At 37.9% G+C, this 19,616-nt stretch overlaps 3 protein-coding genes across 10 annotated transcripts in view; 1 reads left to right on the top strand and 2 right to left on the bottom strand.

The window, feature by feature from the left end:
- specc1 (sperm antigen with calponin homology and coiled-coil domains 1) overlaps positions 1-6,691 on the bottom strand; it is a 229,498-nt gene extending 222,807 nt beyond the window's left edge. For 3 of the 7 annotated variants that reach the window (XM_084412869.1, XM_084412878.1, XM_084412877.1), the window contains exon 1: positions 6,618-6,685. The gene's annotated coding sequence lies outside the window, so the exon portion shown is untranslated. Of the gene's footprint in view, positions 1-6,193; positions 6,216-6,617 lie in introns of those variants that run through there. The other 4 variants (XM_084412875.1, XM_084412872.1, XM_084412874.1 and 1 more) reach the window with 3 other exon arrangements.
- A 538-nt stretch (positions 6,692-7,229) lies between these two features.
- Positions 7,230-10,750, top strand: timm22 (translocase of inner mitochondrial membrane 22 homolog (yeast)). The gene is made up of 4 exons (XM_084414129.1): positions 7,230-7,504; positions 7,850-8,046; positions 10,087-10,159; positions 10,254-10,750. Exons 1-4 carry the CDS (start codon positions 7,231-7,233, stop codon positions 10,328-10,330), a joined length of 621 nt encoding a protein of 206 aa, XP_084270255.1. The 5' UTR covers position 7,230; the 3' UTR covers positions 10,331-10,750.
- A 2,797-nt stretch (positions 10,751-13,547) lies between these two features.
- Positions 13,548-19,616, bottom strand: part of tlcd3a (TLC domain containing 3A) — a 33,731-nt gene continuing 27,662 nt past the window's right edge. Inside the window, exons 4-6 of one of the 2 annotated variants that reach the window (XR_014627955.1) lie at positions 18,321-18,416; positions 15,105-15,777; positions 14,113-14,488 (exon numbers count right to left, since the gene is read on the bottom strand). Coding sequence is in view for 1 of the 2 variants with exons in the window: in XM_084414128.1 (XP_084270254.1) it covers positions 15,457-15,777; positions 18,321-18,416 (417 nt within the window). In the remaining variant the exon portion in view is untranslated. Of the gene's footprint in view, positions 15,778-18,320; positions 18,417-19,616 lie in introns of both variants that reach the window. The other variant, XM_084414128.1, reaches the window with a different exon arrangement.

The following is a 19,616-nucleotide window of genomic DNA, read 5'->3' on the forward strand; positions in this document are numbered from 1 at the left end:
TTAACCGTTGTGAAATAACCTAATCACAGTGTCAGAATTAATTATTTTAAGGGGGAAAAAGCTCTCTAAAGATTACAAACAATTTTAGTGAATTATGTTTATTCTGACATAGACTAGCCTACATTAAATAACAGTTAAGGAAAAATATATTGCATGTACAAGCTGTTGGCGTCTCCTCGCGGTTGAATTATGGGTCGTTACGTGAGCTGAGAGATGATGAATATCTATAAGCAGGAATTTTTTTTTTTACATACTGTCGTTGTTTATTCATGTTTATCTTTAGATGAAACAAGGTGATGATAGCCATTAACTCATGCTTGTTGAGTCGGCAGCCGCGCTCTATTACTCACACAGCAAAAAGAGCTAAATGGTTTTTAATGTTTCAATTTCGTGCTTAAAATGACATAATTTGGAAGCAGATCATTTCTTCAAAAACAGCTCATTATGACTTAGGCTCAATCCCAATTCACCCCTTGCCCCTACCCCTTGGCCCTACCCCTCCGTTTTGCGCGTTCCCGTGAAGGGGTAGGGTTGTCTCAATTCTCTTTTGGTTGGAGGGGTAGGGGTAAGGGGAAGGGCCAGAAAGCCCTTGAAACGAAGATTTTTCGGGACCACACTTCAAACGAAGGGGTATGAGAAATGTACCTGCATACACCGGCTACAGAGGCAACATGACTGCCAATAATCATTTTCTTTATGTCACATTCAATCTTGTGTTCATATTTACGGTTATGTTATTCAAATAAACGGTTGCAAAAAAAATCGCTAAAGTTCGTTAACAATATGACGCGTGTAAAAAGCAAAAGTTTGAAGCGAAGTGGATGCGCGAATGAGGCGAATTTGCGTCCACCGCGCCGCACTAAACGCCTCATTCGCGCCGCAAGACCTCCAGACGCGCGTAAACGCGTCTTAACATTTAAATCACTCGCGCCAGACGCTCTATTCGCGTTTGGTGTGAACGCAGCATTAGGCGTCGAAGATATCGTCATCTCCGTTGTTTTCTGCGAACTTCAGAAGAAAAATGCAAAAAAATAGCTGTAACTCACGCAAGACTACAGCTGACGACGGCATCTTGGAAGTTTGTGATAAACATTGGCGCATCTTCTGTGACGTAGGCGCTAGCAACGACGTATAATGACGTGTAACGGTGTAGTAGTGGTGTCCCATTTCTTAGGGGAATATTTTCACCCCTATGCCTTGCCACTCTGTTTCAAGGGGCAAGGGTAAGGGGTAGGCGAAGGGTTAGGGGTAGGCGAAGGGGTATAAAATAGAATTGGGATTGGGCCTTAAAGGTACAATATGCAAGAATTTTGCATTAAAATATCCCATAATCTCAAGGCCAGTGTTATATATTTTGTTAAGTTGATTACTTACAATATCCCAAATGTTTCCAACTATTTTTAAATCGTGAGAAAATTGCGATTTTAACCAAGGAAACGGGGCGTTAGAGCAGGGGGGAGCTGGGAGTCGCCAGTCAATTGCGTCATATCCGCGTTACCCTCGGTTTCCGCTCGTACTGCGTGGAGTCCTTGACAAATGCGGAAGTTGAAGTTGTAGCGTCTATCAAGCAACAAACGTTAGCTTGTTTTGTGCAGTCGTTATGGAACACAATTGTTCTTTACCGATTGCAGCTGGTTCTGTCGACAAAGCATGCTTAATTTGATATTTTCCAAATGTAGCATTCGGTAATAGTTATGTTTATGTAAGGGAAGTATATATTGCTTTAGATTTGTGTTTAGTTTATTGACATTGTTTATCACGTCTGGTGTTTATGGCCATGTAAATAAATATAGCATGTGTTATACATAAAGATTAATCAGTATTTTGGCAAATGATGTGGGTATGTTCGAATGTACTTTTACAACAATTGTTTAGAACACGTAAAACTGCGCCGCGTTATCACAACAATAAATTCGACATACAGTAACAGCTATGATAACCAATTTAGTATTAAACCTTACTTTTCTTGCGGTTAATTCATTTTAATGAAATAAAAGTGTGATGAGGTTCAAGAGTCAGGAAGGAAGAAGACAGGGGTCGGCGTGACTGGGACTCGTACTTTATTAAAATAAAGCAAAACAAACAAAAGTCGTGCACAACGCGCATTCACCGTGGCAACCGCGACGGCACAAAACAGTTCAAAAATGAGAGCTCAGATCCACTGGTTTTCTTTCTCTGCGTCCAATTTTCTCTTCAGTCTCTCTCTCGTTCCAGCGCGCGGCTTAAAAGCGGTCTCACCACGCGGATCACAGCAATAAGACACAGGTGTTCGTCATTTGCACTTGACCTACTTGCTCGTCTCTTCTCTCTCCCATTACAGACCGCGCTGAACCACGCCCCCCTCGCCACAAAAAGCATGTCATTATAAAAAAAGAACTTAGCCTCATCCATGAACATGATTTTTCGATTCCCGTCTGACTGATTTACATCCACGGTGGAGTTTAAAACGACAGTTCCCATCATTCCACGCTCCTTCACATTGTCATCAAGCTACGCCGTTGTTGTTGTTTGGAATGTAGCTCCCTCTAGAGGCAAAAAATTATTGCATATTGTAGCTTTAAAGGCCCTTTCACACTGGACGCGATTTTGACGCGCGAATTAGGTTTTATTTTTCGATCAGCTGTTTGTGTAATGAGTGCTTCCACACCGAACGCGAATGTGCTGCGGCGAAAAAACGACTTTTATTTTATTCGCTTCGATGTCGATTTTTTTTTTACTTTTGCGGCGACAGAATAGGCTTCAGCCAATCATATACTACAAGGACAACGATTTGAAAGGCAACGTGTGGCGTAGCATTGCCAACCAACACGGTTATCACGACTGTGAGTGTGTTGTGTGATAGTTTTAGTCGTTGTATAGTCCTGTGCTGTGTAGGCTAGCAGGCTAAACTACATTTGGGATAGAAAGCTAACACTATTACGTCAAAGATAGAGACAGAGACCGTGTTTACTTTGAACATGTAACAAAATGTAGTGAGACTATGCTGCTTTTAGTATACTATACATTCTTTGTGTGATATCTACAGTTTCTAGTCGAATGATTTTAACTTGTTACACACACACATACACTCACTCGCGCGCACACACTCGCTCGCTTCGTGTGTTAGGCTACATGTAATGTGTAGTGACATTACAAAACGCACTGTGTGAAGACGCAAAAAACTGCACATAAGCATACTCCCCTTCAGACTCTGTTCTTAAGATTGGTTGCACCCAAAACCTTATTTTCTGTCTTTTAAAGAAAATGAAAAGCTCGTCTTCACTGGATGATGATGATGAAGTGTCTATGTTTTCTCAGTTGTCGGCGCGAAAGTTTTGGAATTTTGAAGCTCTCTGAACGTCACAGACGTCGCAAATTCGCGTCGCGGCTGATGTGAATGGTTTTGATGCGAACTATTCGCACACGAACTATTCGCTTTTTCGTTTCGCTTTTTCGTTACGCATCCAGTGTGAAAGGGCCTTTAGACTGAAAATGCTAGAGTGCGGCACATACACTCGATAGTGTGAATAAGATCAGCGCGACTCAGCGAAAGAGAGAGAATGCCGGTGCAGCACTGATTGAGGAATTTAATTCAAAAATAAAGGCAGACTGTTTGATGTCTTGACTTCTTTCTTTCTTTTTTTCACATCTTTGAATATTTTTTTTATAATTTGATCTGAGATGACGCGTCGCAAATAGGCCTATATTTGTGTGGGAATTTCTCGCACTATAAAAGCTAAACTTGCAGAAATGGTTTAAATTATGCGGACCGCACCGAAAGTCAAGCCCAGTGTGACCTATCAGCGTCAGTTACCTCCATTCATTAATCCTTTGCCGTGGCCTCATGGGATAGTAAAGTGTCCATTGTATGCACACTTCAGAATCTTGCCGGAAGTAGTAAGTCATCAGGGGGCTTTTCGCCTACTTTTTTTTTCAGAATACTATGAATTCGGACATAGCTACTACTCCGTTTGGCGTACTGTTTTCATATGCTATACAATAGGGAAGTATTCAGTAATAGGAAATTATTTTATTTGACTGAAAGGCACAAAATGCAAAACAATGCAGGTGCATTTTACTTATTTACTTAATATAGGGCTGTCACTAACGATCATTTTGGTAATCGAGTAATTGGTCAATAGTTTTGACAATTAATTGAGTAATGTGGCAACAAAAATAGTAAATCCTAACTTAAAACCTAAGTATACCTTTTCAAATGACTTAATGCTATGTTGTGTTGGCTCATTTGAATCGATACAACCTGTTCTAAATAAACTTGTGCGATTTACAAAGGTTTACTTAAGTTTCGCAAAGTTACAAAGCAGAATATGGCGCAAAAGCCTCATCTGTATACTGTTACATGCGCGTTGGCCGTGAATTTTATGGTTTTACGCCATCCAATTGCGACCGGTTTGTGAGATATCACCAAGTGACTACCGAGCAAGTCATAGAATGTAATTATGGGCCAATACCAATCTGTCGTCGTTCGATCAGAGCATCCTTATTTCCAGAGGCCAAAGACTATTTATAGTGACTTCCTTTCATCTGTAAGTGTTTAAGCAACAAGGATGATGTGGCCAGGAAACTGGGCTGTATAATGTCAATGCTTTCCTAAATTATCAAAGATATACTTAATTGTTTTTGATATACTTTAAGTACTAGTCAAGGTCTATATGACTATTCAAAACACCTCCATTACACATGGATTAAAGGTTTAAAGATGTCTTAACTGCTGGTATTTCTCACAAAATGCTGCATCTCACAAAAACACTCTAGTATACATTATAAAAAGCAAACGACATTTCAACATAATTTGAGACAGCAGGGGTTTTATTCTGATTAGACTGCTGCAGTATAGACTTGTGGAGATGCAGAGTGCTCTATCTAGGGCAGTGTGTTCTAGAGAGCTTAGCTGTCTATGCCAGAGACACACTTGCTATTTCCTTCGATGGTTTACCCGGAAAAAAACTTGAGGCTGTAATTACCTACAAATAGCTATACACTGGGTGATTTAGGAAAGTTTTACTTAGGCTGTTTTTAGCTTTATTTTGGTTGGTGAAAGGAGAAGTATGAAAGCTTTCGAATGAAAAATGACTTGTTTTCCGTTGGGAAACACTGGAGGACTGACTATCCCCAGGACTGATTGACCTGATTGGCTTGAAGATGCAATAGAAGTCTAAACATTTCCTCTGGAGAGGGCATTTGTAGTTCAGTTTAATTCTAAGGTTGTATGCAAAGCTGCAGTTATGAAAGCTGATTCACTCTGACGCACACAGTCTCTTGAAAATTATGGACTTTTATATTGTTACGGCTACATTTTGCTTTCTAAGTTCTGATATACTAAAAGAAATAGCTGCGCTCCAAATGGGTAAAATATCTTTTTGCTTATAAGTTTTCACTATAACTTCCAACCATAAGGAACAACACAAAACTAATCAATATGGCTAGAAAGTAAAATAACCAACAGTAAGTTACACCAAGATGCACACGTGACACCATGATGAACCAGGTGCTTTACAATTCCTTAATGATGACTTTCAGTCTCCTTAATGTTTTCAACTGCTCTGTTTATGAGAATAAGTACACGTAAAAAGCAGCTTTGTGGTCATATCATAACGTGTTTGAGCACTTAATAAGCCTTTGGGGAACTATTAAAATTCAAACAGCAACTTCTCACAGACGCCCACATAAAAACAAGAAAGTTTGCCACAGCTGCACAATATACTCTAACCAAGAACAAATGGTGAGAAGACTATGTGCTTCAAAACACAACTAACTAGGCTACTGTAAATCCTATAAACTTAGTAAACCTAAATTATCTGTTCCCATTTCCGACCATTTGAAAGGGGCGGATATATTTGTTTATGACATTACTCACATCGGACAACATCGACAAACTGCATGTCACTTTCACAAGTATACCACAAAAAGTCTAAAGTTTGAGTTAACAATTTTTCGAAATCCAGAAAATTACAGACACTGACACACACACAAAGATATACAAACAGACATATAGACAGATAGATAGATAGATAGATAGATAGATAGATAGATAGATAGATAGATAGATAGATCCTTGACCCTATCTACATCTGAACAATCTTAACACTGACAACACAAACACTAACAACAACACTATTCAGTTCACTTCATAAACACGCAGAATCGTCAAAAAAAACGCTTTCAAATAATTTAAATATGACATGTCAAATACCGTCAATACATCTCCGTAGTGACTGGAGTCATATGTCTCTAGTTCACACAGCTCTCATGATAGAACTAACGTACTGCGGTATCTCACCACTGACTGTGTCGCTATCCAGAGAAGACATCAAGCGGAAAAAATATGAAATAAACGCAATATAATGTGAGCTTTGAATCGCTATCCTTATCATACTAAAGAGCCGATGAGAAAGCCCATCAGCCAGACAGCGGTCACCGTTTAAAACAGCAGCTCATTCACTCTCGCGCGCAATACGAAAACAACATCCGTTGATAAAAGTGCGGGTAAGTACAGTGTTTTCCCCGATGACGACAATACATTTTATATTGAAGTGATAAAATAAATTAAACGGAATCACTGCAATGACAATATAATCTCCAAGACAAAAAAAACTGATAAATATTCACCTACTCACCTGTTCCCTTAAACCGAAGAGCGCCGCTGCCCGCTGCTACCATCTGACTGAACTGAAGATGCTCGAGCGCCAAAACCAACTTCTCCGCCAGGTGGAGCGCGCGACATTTGGTGCAGTGAACGAGGGGCACTCTGGGTATTGTAGTTGGCGTATTTGGAATATATATATATATATATATATTGTATCTGCATTTCATATTTATTTATATTTGATTCCAAGCTCTTTGTTTATTCAAGATATAGGGAAATAAAAATATTGTAGTACTTTTGTAAACAATGTAGACGTAGCTTTAAGAAAAGTAAATAATTTTAGCATTCAGAAGATACATAAAGCTTGTATTATCGTTATATAAAACATTCTGAACGTCTCAGGACAGTCAGTGCCAATGCAAAGGTCACCTCCCTTTCTGTCGAATCTGCATTATTATTATTAATATAGATATTATTATTAGAAATTACTATGTAAATGTTGCGTGGGGAACACACATATTATTTTGAGTATTTACGGGACTTTAAAAATAACCAAACTGTGTGATTTATGTTATTTGGTAGTTTTTTCGAATGAATATTGACGAATGTGCTCTTGTTTAACGTTCTAGTAACGTGACTGAAACATGCTTTGTTTTAACATGGCTGCGCCCACAGAGAGCACGGATGCATCACTCTCAGTTGCTACAGGTCAATCGGCAACTGTTTCATCTGCGGAAAATGTTTCACTACAGTATAGTCTTCTTTTGGATCACCTTATTGGTGACAAAAGACAGATTAAAGACTTGAACCCGACCGTTATGGGTGCTTTACCGAGTCCTCGGAAAACAGAGGAGGAGAAGATGATCGAGAGGGGAATGGAGAGCTGCGCGTTTAAATCACTCATAGCATGTGTCGGAGGTATTTCATTGATAGACATTTAATACGTTTTACACTGGTTGCACAGTTACCTGACTAAATTAATGTGTTGTCATGTTTGACAGTTCAACAATTTATCAATGAACACAGTAGGCTCAAGCATTGACCGTACCGTGGTAGGCTTTATTAATACTAAAATACTTGAGTAATGCAAAGCCATATACTATATTGCAATATTTATGGAGTTTTTCAATATGTTAATAAGTCATATGTGGATGGTAATTAAAATGTTAGGGGTTTCGTGATCTCAATAGCATTATATATATATATATATTCAAATCAGAATTTAAATCAATAGCTCTAATTCAACATTTCTCTCTCTTTTAGGGTTTGTGTTGGGAGGAGCTTTTGGTGTCTTCACAGCTGGAATTGACTCTAATGTTGGTCTTGATCCCAAAGACCCCTTAAGGACCCCCACAGCAAGGGAGGTGCTGAGAGACATGGGGCAGAGAGGAATGTCATATGCTAAAAACTTTGCCATTGTGGGTGCAATGTTTTCATGCACGGAGTGTCTCATAGAATCAGTAAGTACCATTGTCTTATTTTGTCTGTCCGACTGCATTCCATTGTGTCATCATCTCCTTTTTCTCTAATCAAATAAACTCTAGTCTCATGTAGCCAGACCTTCAGACTGACAGTAGAAGGTTTGGACTCTCATTGCAGCTTTTATTGGCTAAGAACCGCCCAAGAGGCTGTCTGACTGACATGTAAAAGCAGCCAATCACAGTTTATGTTTAGCGTCATGTTTAGGGGTGTGAAAATGTAGTCGATTTCCCTACAATTACAGACTGCCGTGCAGCCATAGATCATTCATTCAAGAATGTTGTGCAAACATCTGTTTGGAGCATATCCTTCCACTTTTTAATGCCAACAAGTTGTTTGGGAGAACCGAACACATGACTAAATCGGCCAGCTGCGATGTCAGCGTCTGTTCTTTCATGTTTACCCCATATAACATTATACTGCTGATATCCCCTTCTCGGTTACCTGATCTTTCATAATCAATGTGAGAGGGCACACAACTAATAAAATTGGATCACTTGGGAATCCCTGGCAAAGGGTCGGCCCTGCTTGTAAAATAATATTCTTCCAATATCCAGTCAGCCAACAGTTTAAAATATCTATTTTTCGTTTCGACTAGTGCCTCAAGCAAAACTCTTGGACATCTTTTAAAAAGTCAATGCCGTGAACTTAACATTTTTAAAAATCCAGTGTTGAGTTGATCCTGATTAATTCTCATCGTCACGGCTTTCTTCCATGAGGTGGTTTGGTGTAACAACAGCTTTGTTTCCAGACGGTCCGTTAAAGTCCGCGTGAACCGGAAGTTGCAAACGACTTTTCTCCAGTGTTGTGACGTATTTCCCAGTGAAAAGGAATATTGAACAGAGGGCAGGGTTTTACTCTAGCGCTCCTCCTCTCCATCTCTCGCTCATTACAGACTAACGGTTTGAGGGGAGTGGTTAAGGAAGTAACTTTTCAGACTTTGATTAAAGATTACGACGGCAAACAATTTTTTTCTGTGTTTTAACTTGCACGGATTAATTGTTCACCACAAGACTAGTAATATGCGCTAACAAAGTAAATAGGGTCAATTTTGATTTCAGTTGGATTTTAAAGAACACAACACAAACGTCATCTGGAAATCATGTAAAATCCAACCAATCAGATGACAATTTCAAAACTTCCGAAGTGTTTACCATTTTGTATTCCTTATGCATCAGATGTTCAGCCAGTGGTCCGTGGGCATGACGTCTGAGGTTGAGACTAAATAAACACACATTTTCACGTGGTGACAACTTTTAAGTCCTAGGAAGAATTTTCTAATAGATTACTGCTGTATGAAACATGTTGTTGCATGTGAAATAGCACACCTTTGTATTATATTTGTAAATGTAAAACATATGTTTTACATGATTTTTTTTTTTTTTTATGCATGCAAAATAAAGCTGTCAAATTCACTGTCTAAAAACAACCAGTTATTTAGTGTTTCACTTCCCACAAAATCATTGCATATTCAAACTTCCACTTTCGATCACGGTCTCATTTCGAAGGCTGCATCCTCTGGAGGTCGCATTTGTCGGCCGCATACATAATAAAAGATGTCTCATTTCAGAACAGTAACCATTATAAAATTGACTGTTATTCCTAAGTGTAAATTGTTGTAATGTCTTTATGACATTGGAATATAGTGGTCAATTTACTGAAATGAAGCAGCCACGATGACATAATGTATGTAGCCGACAAATGCAACCTCCGGAGGACGCACCTTCGAAATGAGACAGTGATTTACATAGCTAATGATATTTTTTTTACAGTGTTTACATTATCTATCCACCTTAATGTACTAGCCATCATATTTTATATACTGATGTTGACTGTATGAAATACTATAATAAAATGTACTCACATTTGCTTCCGTCTCTAAATATTGCTAAGTTTAATACGGATTAATGGCGCCACCAAGTGGTTCTGTATTTCAGCGTTCTTTCTACTCATCCATTCCTTGTAGGATGTTTGCAGTACTGACCTTCTGTGTAAAGAATGCATTTATTTCTCTCTTCTAGCATCGTGGGAAATCTGACTGGAAAAATGCAGTATACAGTGGATGTGTTACAGGAGGTGCTATTGGGTTCAGAGGTAATTTTTGTACTTGGGTTTAAAGAATAGAAAGGATTTAGATGTGTGGTAATTTATGTGGACTATATAAATAATCTGTTCCTCTCTTCACTAGCTGGTCTTAAAGCTGGAGTTCTGGGCTGTGGAGGTTTTGCTGCTTTCTCTGCTGCCATTGAATACTATCTCAGATGAACATCAGCTTCAGGACTGTTACCGTGTACTGTTGTGTATTCCTCACAGTATATTGGAAGACATTATCATGGGGGGGACATTGTGCAATCTTCCTCTCTGCCACCAATCAAGAGGTGTTCCATCCCTCCAGAAGAGATTAGGTTGCCTGAGTGGACCAATAGGACAACAAACTCGAGCAGAAGTTTTGTACAATCTAAGGGATGTCTTGACCTTTCTGTCTCAGGCCGTCTGATGATCTGAAAACCTTCTAGGATATTATTTGTACATAATTGTATTGAAAATGTCATGCTTTGTGCTGGTTGATCCTCTGAACGAAGCAAGATAAAATGTATAGTGTTACACCTTAAAAATAAAAAGTGGCATCAAGAATTTATTGAAGTTCGTAGTGTAATAGGTCATAACTTTATATATTTTTTCACTTGTTGCCTGTGTTATGTTGTGTAACAGTGAAATGTTAACACACAGCTTCTTAGTAAACAAAGGCAGCTCAGTTTAAAAGAATTCACCAAATCAGATTTATTTTCTCCAAAGTGGTGTTTGGATTTACAAGTTTCAAGAAAATAAGCTCAATCAAGTGTTTATATTAGTTTCACTCTGTATCCCCTTTCTAAAAGGAGAGTTCTTAAAATGTCATCCTACAAACAAACAAAACTATAGATTTATATGACATCTGATATAATATATGTGTGAAAATCAAAATGTGATCAAAAATAAGAGGCAGGGAGTGCTAAAGGTTGTGCATTAGGAAACCACAATGAAATCATGCTTTGAGGTCAAGCTGACATAGCAAGGAAATGAGTTTTCCTCAACAGGAAACAGATAATGCAAACATGCTTTCTGGCTACTTCCCAGTTCTCTGAAAAGTTTCCTTTCCCACTGGCCTCTAAACAAGAGTTAATAATGCTGAATTGAGTTTGGAGATGCAACCCATGCAAAAATCAAAATGTGTAACATGGATTTAAACCGGCCTAAGATTGTGCCAATACATTGTCCAATCATGTCTGTTTCATGAGGAATGGATGCAGTTCAGAAAACTGGGTAACATTATAGACCTTTAGAGTTTAGATTTTCTTTAAATCAACTCTAAGAGTGCAAATATAAAGACAACACGGCAAGCAAACAGAACCTCACTTAAAACAATTTTAAGACTTAGCATGTTTTAAGGACAAAGTTAGCTGTAACAATTTATTCAAAAAACATAAAATCAAACCTACTAGCATAAAGGGTTAAAGTGTACAGTACACTGTGCCTGATGATGCTGAGATTTTTCTTATTTTTGTGTAATGTACTAATGAACATAAAACAAAAGTGTGAGAAGAGACAGTCACAACCTAAAACACCACCTGCCCAGGGCTGCTGTGCACTGAGCTTGTGTCAATATCACACACAACTTTAATACAAGGCACTGTATTTTACGATATTCCAGACAACGCATAATTTGGGGGTAAAACAAACCTTTTATAGATATTATATTTAATATTTAATATAGCTCAATTTTCTATCCTCAGACTTTTATGCATATATTTGCCTTCATCCATTCCTCTGTGACATCCATTTACAGGAAACTATAAAGCTCCAAACAAAGCACCCATCAAACCAGCAAGAGTCCAGTCTAGTTTTGATATGTATTAAAAATCAGAGCAGCTGATAACATTCCTGAACATCTACACCTCTTATTTCTCATCTTCTGTCCTTCTCACAAAACCTGTTTAAAGCATGTCCGGATCATAGATTTCAGAAAATGTTTGTCCATTTCATGACCATTAAGCCTTTTTTTTTTCTTTTTTTTTTATGGCAATTAAACATGATCATTTCTCATACTATCTTTATGTGGACTTTTGAAAGAAAAAGAGCTTAATGTTCATTTTAATTTTATTTATTGATTATTTACTGCTTTTGGGGGTGAAATATGATCTGGACATGTTTTCATCAGATTCACCCAGTTTGTAATTTACAGTAAAACAACATAAACTTAGCCAAATATTCCAGTAAGAGAAATTCCAGTCTTTTTGCCTGAGCTATCAGCCAGTCCTGTAGAAATCTGACCCTCTGTGGATGTTGAGCAAGGGAAAGGAAATGATGTGGAGTCTCAGACAGTTAAGCTACATGTCACTTGTCTATAAAAAGTGCCTAAGAATCTTTGGTCTACCAAACCCAAAAAGTGTTGGAAAATATATTTTCAATTATAAATGTGTCTTATGTAAATCCTTTTTAATCACAGTCTCATCTTTCATCTCTAAATAATAATTGATAAATGATAACGTCTTTATCAAACCCTGAGCTGAGAGAGGAGGCCTTGAAGACACTAGAATTGTATTATTATTGTTAAAAAAAATAAAATAAAATTAAGAAAAGATTATCAGCATCATACACTGCACTATGATTTAAAGGTTAAGTGTGGCATAAATAAGCCTGTTGGACAGTACATTTAGTGTTTTATGGTAATGTTCCATGCATTTCAAAACTCTGGATCTAAACCTGTTCATATATTCTAGGCTTACACTACACAGCCAAAAGTTTGTGGACATCCCTTTTAGAATTAACAATAGACCCCTTGATTCAAGTTAAAACAAATCTACACCATACAATGACATTTAACATAATTGTGTGCATCCAACTTTGTTCGACGGTTTGGGAAGAATGTAAGATGTTATAGCAGCAAAGGAATGACAAACTCCTAATTAATGCCCATTGATTTGATTTTAAATGCTCGTTGGGAGTCCACATGCTTTCGGCCATATAGCGTATATATTACATTATTGGTATGTCTTATAAAACACAGTCTATTCTGAAAAAAAAAATAAAACATACTGCAACAGACTACACTCCAACTAAGAAAAGCATTGACATGATATACTACTGAAAATAAAAATATCAGAAACATAACATGCATTATGATTAATATGGCCAACTCAACTGCCAGATGCATCCTACCTAAGCAAAACTAAAGAAAGCATAGTGTTGCCATAGACAAGAAGCAGCAGCTTGAAAGACTGCATAGTTAGTTTTGAAAAGTACTAAAGCTTTAGAAATGGAGAGCAAAACATGCATTCTCTCTCTTTCAGTCCAGCAAAGACCCCGTTCCACCTCCTAAAGAATGAGCTGGGAGCTTAAACACACTGTTATATAAGTCTTCTTTCTGTCTCTCGCACACAAACACACTTGCTAAAGGCAACCTTTAGGTCCAGTTTGTCTTAGAAACACACTAAACAAGAGTGCACGGGTACGTACTGAGCAACATTTTAATCTGACAGTTCTGCACTTCTGAAAATGCTTAATGGAATCTAGAACTGTTAGCTGCATTCATACGCCACCCAGCATTCACTAAATGTATTATGAAAGATGCTGCAGGTTATGTTAAAAGCCCTGAAACAAAGGCTTCTGAGTTTCTTGCTTCACTTACACAAGCTCTCATGTGCCACAGATTATCCCTAAAAACGATCCTAAGCAACAGAAAATCACCCATTTATACTGCACTATTCAAAAATATAGAAATAAATACAATTGTTTATCTACAACTCAAACTGTAGGCTCAGTTAATAGAAAGATTCATAGAAAATTCATGCCCCAAGTCAAGAGCATTTCACACTTCACACTCACAAACACGACACTATTACGAGTTCCCACATCTTTTGACCAGCAAATTTCTGACTTTTTCCATGATTACTGGATATAATTTTCTAGAAATTATTTAATAGACATTGCAATCATAAAAAGTGATTTATAGCCCAAAAAAAAAAAATTCCTCCAAAGAGCTGAGAATAAAATAATTTTTTTTTTTTAAAAACGACTGAAATTATGAAATTTAAAGATTACCAATGACTGTCCCACACATGAAAATCATAAACATCATCTTCCCAAGACCGTAAGAACCAAGTATTGTGCCCTTTGGATATACAAAGATCAGTTTTCAGAGTAGGTGGCTTGCAACTTTTCTATCCTTGCCCATGTGTTCACATGAGCTATCCAATCATCCACAATCCCTTGCTTTGAAGCCCCCTGTATTATTGCTTTGACTACTGCCTGGAGATGCCTTTGGGCATAATGTGGCCTAAAAGATATGCCAAGCGTTATGTGCTCACTCTTTGTACCCTGCAAAGACCCCATCCCCCTATAGACTTGAGTCCTGTGTATCCCATTTATACCAGGGATGGGCAACTTTATTCCTGGAGGGCAACTGTCCTGCTGAGTTTATCTCCAGCCCTAATCAAACACCCCCAAGCAAGCTAATCAATGTCTTACAGATTAGAAAAAAGCTGCAGGCAGGTGAGGTTTTTTTTAAATCAGGGTTGGAGATAAACTCTGCAGGACAGTGGCCCTCCAGGACCGAAGTTGCCCATCCCTGATTTAAACAAAGACCAACTCTCTACTGCCCCCATGTGGATGGGAGGACTTGGGATTTTCAAAAGGCCCGCAGAAGCGAAGCAGAATTCATTAGCAGCCTCCAGAGCATGTGAGGGGCGGTGTGTGTTAGAGGAGTGTAAACAGTCACAGCAGGGCAGTGTGTGTGTGCAAACACATTCACAGAACTCTAATGAGCTGTAAACAAGAACAGCAGCACTGCAGCCATGGAAATGCTTACCATGTGATCGGAGCTTTGCGCCGAGTGGGAAGTGATGTGAAAAGTTGTTCGGATGTGACCTGAAATACTGTGGGTCTAATCTGATGAATTTATTATACTGATGGCTGTGCCACTCACATAATAGTTTCCCTCCTTTAAACCAGTGTATTTTTGTACTCTAAGCACACAGGGGCAGAATTTCATATATGGGACAAAAACAAAAAAGTAACACATAATTCCAATTACATTTAAAGACATCAGTCCAAACTGTAACAGATACTCCAATCAGAGAAGGAAGAGAGGGTCTTGGCCCTCGATAACTGACCTAAAAGATGTTCCCTGGAGGTCACTGCAGTTAATCCAGTGGAGCGGGCATTGTAACGGTCAAACATGTAAATGTGAGTGTGTGCGTGGAATGGGGTAAAGCAGAGTAGAGTAAAATGAAGAGAAGCAATAAGGGTATGTCTAACATGAAGTCTTGGTTGTACTGTAACAGTAGTAGATGCAGTGCCGTAGCCTTGAGCTGTGACGTTGGTTGATTGTTTGTTTTAGATAAAGACCTTCACTAATCAGCCTTGGAGATATCTGAGAGAGGCTCGGGCGAGGACAGCGGAGAGACCTGGTTCTGAGCATCCCGCTGACGCTTGTAGAGTCGGAAGCCTTTACGGCAGAGAAGGACGAACCAGTAGACCTGCGGCGACAGGATGCAGAGGTTGCCCAGGTTGGTGGAGAGCGGCAGATGGAAGGGAACACTGTAGAGGGGGATGCCGTAGTGGGAGCCGTAGGCCCAGTACATGTAGGGGAAGAGTGCGATGCGGAAAAAGAAGAAACTCAGCAACACCATGCCACCATTAACCTTGTGCAGCCAGCATTCCTGCAACCCCAGCTACAGGAAGAGACAGTCAACAAAGGATGAGAGGAAGATTAGAAGATGTGGGCAAAACAGGGTTAACATTAAACGGATAATTCACCCAAATTTTTTTATTCTGACATCATTTAATCACCCTCATGTCATTCTAAACCTTAGACTTTAATCTTTAAAAAACAAATCAAGATTTTATTTAATAAACCTCAGTGGTTTCTGTCCTTCCATTGAAAGTCCAGGTAACCAAATCTTAGAAGTCAATTGTAAATTAATCCATATGAATCATGCGTTTTAATCCAAGTCTTGTGAAGAGATACAATCGCTTTATATGATGAACAGATTTATTTAGGCTTTTATTCACATATAAACACATACATATAGTGCACCATAATTATAATTATAATAATTTGTTACATTTATATAGCACTTTTCTAGGTACTCAAAGCGCTTTACATGAAAGGGGGAATCTCCTCAACCACCACCAATGTGCAGCATCCACCTGGATGATGCGACGGCAGCCATATTGCGCCAGAACGCCCACCACACACCAGCTTACTGGTGGAGAGGAGACAGTGATGAAGCCAATCAGTATATGGGGATGATTAGGAGGCCATGACGGACAGAGGCCAAGGGGCAAATTTGGCCAGGATGCCGGGGTTACACCCCTACTCTTTTTCGAAGGACATCCTGGGATTTTTAATGACCACAGAGAGTCAGGACCTGGGTTTAACGTCTCATCCGAAGGACGGTGCTCTTTGACAGTATAGTGTCCCCATCACTACACTGGGGTGTTAGGACCCACACAGACCACAGGGTGAGCGCCCCCTGCTGGCCTCACTAACACCTCTTTCAGCAGCAACCTGGTTTTCTCAGGAGGTCTCCCATCCAGGTACTAACCAGGCTCAGCCCTGCTTAGCTTCAGTGAGCAAACCAGTCTCGGGCTACAGGGTGATATGGCTGCTGGCACCACTTATGGTAAACAGAGACTCATGTGGGCATCACACGTTAGAACCTCATTGAATCTCACACATCATGCATCTTTGAGCTTCTGTTTACACCATGTGTGATGTTTCTCTATGTCTGTGTGTCAATCATTGTTTAGATGTAAATAAAAGCTGTTCAACATATAAAGTGATCATATCTCTTTACAAGACTTGGATTTAACTGCTAGATTAATATGGATTAGTTTTAGGATGCCTTTATGACGTTTATGGATCCTCTAAGTTTTAGTTACCTGGACGTTCAGTGGAGGGGCAGAAATCTCTCAGATTTCATTCATTTAATTTTCATCAGATTTCATTGTTGTTGTTTTTTGTCCATCTAATAGAAGTCAATGGGCACCAAAAGTGTTTGGTTACAAACATTCTTTAATAGAAGTCAATGGGCACCAAAAGTGTTTGGTTACAAACATTCTTTAAAATATCTTCTTCTCTTTTCAGTATCATACTGTTTAACAGGCCTTTGTCAGAAAAAGCTGCAAAGTGGACCAGATTTAGTCAATAGTCTGGCAAAAAAGAATAAATGTCACTGCAAAGATGCTGGGACAGCTTTGAAATGTAATACCCATGACTACCAAAAGGAGGCATGTGGCGGCACATAAGTGGTGCATGTCTGAAAACAATTTCACCTAATCTCTCCAAACAAGCAAAGACCAAGAATCAGCAGTTATTGAAAATACAGAGTAGAGAGACGGAATGCTTCATCCAGGGAAATGCTGTTATGCAGTAAATTTTTATTTCCCTATCATCATACACCACCATTATAGCTGCATTCAATTATTTGGTTTGGGGTCAGTAATATATATATTTGTTTTCTTTTTATTTTAATTAATACTTTTAATACTTTTATTCAGCAAGGCTGCATTGAAAGTGACAGTATATTTATAGTGTTAAAAAAAGATTTCTATTTCAATTAAATACTGTTCTTTTGAACATTCTCTTCATCAAAGTATCCTGAAATCTTTTTTATCACAGTTTCCACAAACATATTAACCAGCACAACTGTTTTCAACATTGATAAGAAATGTTTCTTGAGCACTAAATCAGCATATTAAATGTATTTCGGAAAGATCATGTGACTGAAGACTGGAGTAATGGCTGCTAACAATTAAGCTTCGCCATCACAGGAATAAATTACATTTTAAAATATATTTAAAAAAGAAAGTATTTTAAATCAAAATAGTATTTCACAATATTACTTTTTTGAACAAATAAACGCAGCCTTAGTGAACAAGATAATTCTTTTTTTAGTCTTCTTAATCACAATTTTTACAAGTCAGTTAATTTTAAATCTTTTTACTTTGGTTCAGAGGAATGTGATTGATTGATTGCTTGCTTGCTTGCTTGCTTGCTTGATTGATTGATTATGAAAACCTGGCAAATTATTAATTATTATTATATGCTTGGATTCTTTGTTGCACTGACAGACCTCCATCTCTGTATTTAACCATTTATCTTGACTAAAAGGAAACAGGAAAAGTATTGACTGGCAGCTCCTGTGCAGCACTGTGAAGGACAGCTGAGTTAAACACGCAATCAGTTTGTGAGAGGGTGTGCATGTGTTACCTGAATGAGGATTTTGCCCACAGAAACAAAAGGAGTGCTGAGCTCTGTGAGGAAGAGACAGCCAATGAAGAAATCACCCTGGTTCTTCCTGAAGAACTGATGTACACAAAGAGACCAAAAACCACAGTCAGCACAAACATGAACACACACACCACCTATGTGAACAATAAGAGTGTAAATAATATGTAATGCATCAATCTGATAATGAAAATGTAATGCTTACACTACCATTCAAAATGTGGGGTCAAGTAAGATTTTTAAAAATGTTTTTGAAAGAAGTCTCTTTTGCTCACCAAGACTGCATTTATTTGATTAAAATAGAGTAAAAAAAAACAAACATTATATTGTGAAATATTATTTAAAATTTTTATATACATATATTCAAAAATGTAATTCATTCCTGAGATGGCAAAGCATCCATTACTGCAGTCTCCAGTGTCACATGATCCTTCAGAATCATTCTAATTTCACAACAGTATTAAGCAACACAACTGTTTTCAACACTGATAAAACTGAGAAATGTTTCTTCAAAATTAAATAGCCATGATTTAGTGCTGAAGAAACATTTCTTAGTATTATCAGTGTTGAAAATAGTTGCTGCTTAATACTTTGTGAAATATTTTATAGCAATGCTTTGATAAATAGAAAGTTCATGATTTCTTTTTCTTTCTTTTTTTAAATCTTACTGACCCAGAACATTTGAATATAGTATCACCTTTTCACACACACAAAAAAAAAAATTCACATATTTTCTGAAAAAACCCAGTCAGATACCCAATCTACTTCCAGTGTCCCTCCAGTTACATTTGGGCATATTTATTTTTATATCATTAACTAAACATTATATATTAAAATTAAGAATTTAAATGTATATTCCTTATGATTAATAAAATGTATATTATAATTATTTAATGTATATTAAAATAAAATAACAAAACTTAAAATTACTAAAATAAGCTAATAAAAACAAACTATTATCAAATCATAAATCATTACACCATAAATAAAGAATCGTAATCGAAATTAACCAGTCAGAGAAAATATTTACAGCCCTAGTGACAAATCAGGCTCTACATCACAGCGCACACCTCCCTGTCAGTGTTCTGCTAGAAATCATAGGCTAAAGTAACTGTTCAAATCAAGCTACAATAAAGTTATAGGCAATACTAAATTAAAAGACAAACAAAGTGAAACTGACCCTCATGAGCAAAAACAAAGACAACACTAGACACAATGGAGAGAATGGCATTTACACAGATGCAGATAATATCTAGAAATGACTCCTAGTTTTGGAAA

Source organism: Rutilus rutilus, assembly GCF_951802725.1.
Source record: "Rutilus rutilus genome assembly, chromosome: 7".
Classification (NCBI taxonomy): Eukaryota; Metazoa; Chordata; class Actinopteri; order Cypriniformes; family Leuciscidae; genus Rutilus; species Rutilus rutilus.